Raw genomic sequence first — 1,899 nt, 5'->3', positions numbered from 1 at the left:
TTTGAATCACTGGATTATGTGTGTGTGTGTGTATGTATATATATATATATATATATATATATATATATATATATATATATATATATATCCAGCCATTATCCAAACCGCTTATCCTGCTCTCCTCTCAGGGTCATGGGATGCTGGATCTTACACACACACACATACACACACACACGTATATAAAATCAAGTGATTCAAGTAAATTCTTTAATAGACAGTACAAGCCTGTTTCATGCGATTTTATATATATAATATATATATATAAAATCATGTTTTATGTTTTATATATATATATATGAACATAAAATGTAGGGAAATAAAGATAAGAAGGTAATGTTTATAAACATAATCAAACTGTTTGAATGTTTCTGATTCAAATTCAGGCTAAAACCCCAACACACCAGTGGCAATTACTGTATTATTCTGACAATGTGTTGGTGTGACAGGAAGCAAAATTTGTTCAAAATGTTGTCAAGAATTAAATCAGATATAATTTAATTAAATTATACAAGGCCTGATAACTTTCAACAATGAATGGATTTAAAACCTGCACTTGTTTATGTTATATATGTTTTTATAGGTCTGTCACACAAGCAAGTCACCTTCCCAGACGGTCCAGATGCCCCTCGTGTTGTTCTTCACACCAGTGTGCAGAAGATTTCAGCCATGACTTTGTGCCAGAGGTTTTTTTCCGATCTCCCTCGCTACCAGTCCCTTTTTTCTCTGGCAACTCGGCAAAACTCAAACGCTGTTCTCTTGGGCAGGGAATCAGCTGGTTCATATAGTATGTATTTAGGATCAGCTAGATATGTTATCTCGGGTTTACCAGAAAAGCAGTTTGAGTGGAATTCAATCTGCTGGACCTGGAGCACAAACACAGGGCTGAGCCAGGTGTGGTTGAATGGAAAGCGCACTGTCCAGAAACGTCTTACCGCTTCTGTTCTAACTGGGGATCTAAGTATAATTCTAGGCCAAGAACAAGACAGTTTTGGTGGTGCATTTGATTCTAAGCAGTCCTTTGAGGGAGACATTACAGATGTCCACGTCTGGGACTCTGTGTTACCTGCATGTCAAATCAGTTCTTATATGAACGGCATTATCTCGACTCCAGGAAATATTCTCAACTGGGAGGCTCTAAAATATGACATAGTGGGCTCGGTGTTTGTGCAGGAATCTGATTTTTTCTGTTTTAGCTGAACATGTAGACAGACAGGACAAAAGGGTAATGTATTGAAAAAAGCATGGATCCCTTTTCTTCATGTAAAACAAAGCCTATTAAAAAGCATTTCTTATAAGCATACAAATGGCCCTTTGTGTTATTGTATATCAGCACCGTTATACACAAATAAATGAAATCAGTTGCTAGAAAATTAAGTAATTTTACTTGCAGTAAAACAGTATAGGTGAACATTTTTTCACATCAACCTGATAAATAATAGTTTGCGGTAAAATAAACATAAATGGTCAGCATTTATTATAGAAATAATGCTTTTCTAGTCTACCGACCACTCAAAGTGCTTCACAATGTATACCTCACATTCACCCTTTCACACACACACATTCATACACTGATGGCGGAGGCTGCAATGCAAGGCACCAACCTGCTCATCAGGAGCAGTTAGGAGTCTAGTGGCTTGCTCGAGGACACTTTGACATGCTCTTTGAAGGAGCCAGGGATCAAACCAGCGACCTTCTGATTACTAGACAACCCGCTCCTGAGCCAGGCTGTTCCCGAAACATAAAGTGGTACCTATATTTTTTCAAAGTTATGGTGGAGTGATGTGTTGATGTGTTTCTTAACAGAAAGTGGGTTTCTTTTAGGGCCAAGTCAAATTTGGGGGAATTAATTTGTTTTGTCTCGCAATTTCTTAAGTCAGCCAATTTTTAAGCTACAATTTG

At 37.3% G+C, this 1,899-nt stretch overlaps 1 protein-coding gene across 1 annotated transcript in view; it reads left to right on the top strand.

The window, feature by feature from the left end:
- Positions 1-1,298, top strand: part of LOC130124035 (serum amyloid P-component-like) — a 3,277-nt gene extending 1,979 nt beyond the window's left edge. Inside the window, exon 2 of the mRNA XM_056293402.1 lies at positions 581-1,298. Within this exon, the coding sequence (XP_056149377.1) occupies positions 581-1,197 (617 nt within the window). The 3' untranslated portion in view covers positions 1,198-1,298. The remainder of the gene's footprint in view (positions 1-580) is intronic.
- Positions 1,299-1,899: the final 601 nt, after the last annotated feature.

This window comes from Lampris incognitus, chromosome 1 (assembly GCF_029633865.1).
Source record: "Lampris incognitus isolate fLamInc1 chromosome 1, fLamInc1.hap2, whole genome shotgun sequence".
Lineage (NCBI taxonomy): Eukaryota > Metazoa > Chordata > Actinopteri > Lampriformes > Lampridae > Lampris > Lampris incognitus.
This window is presented reverse-complemented; position numbering and strand designations above follow the sequence as displayed.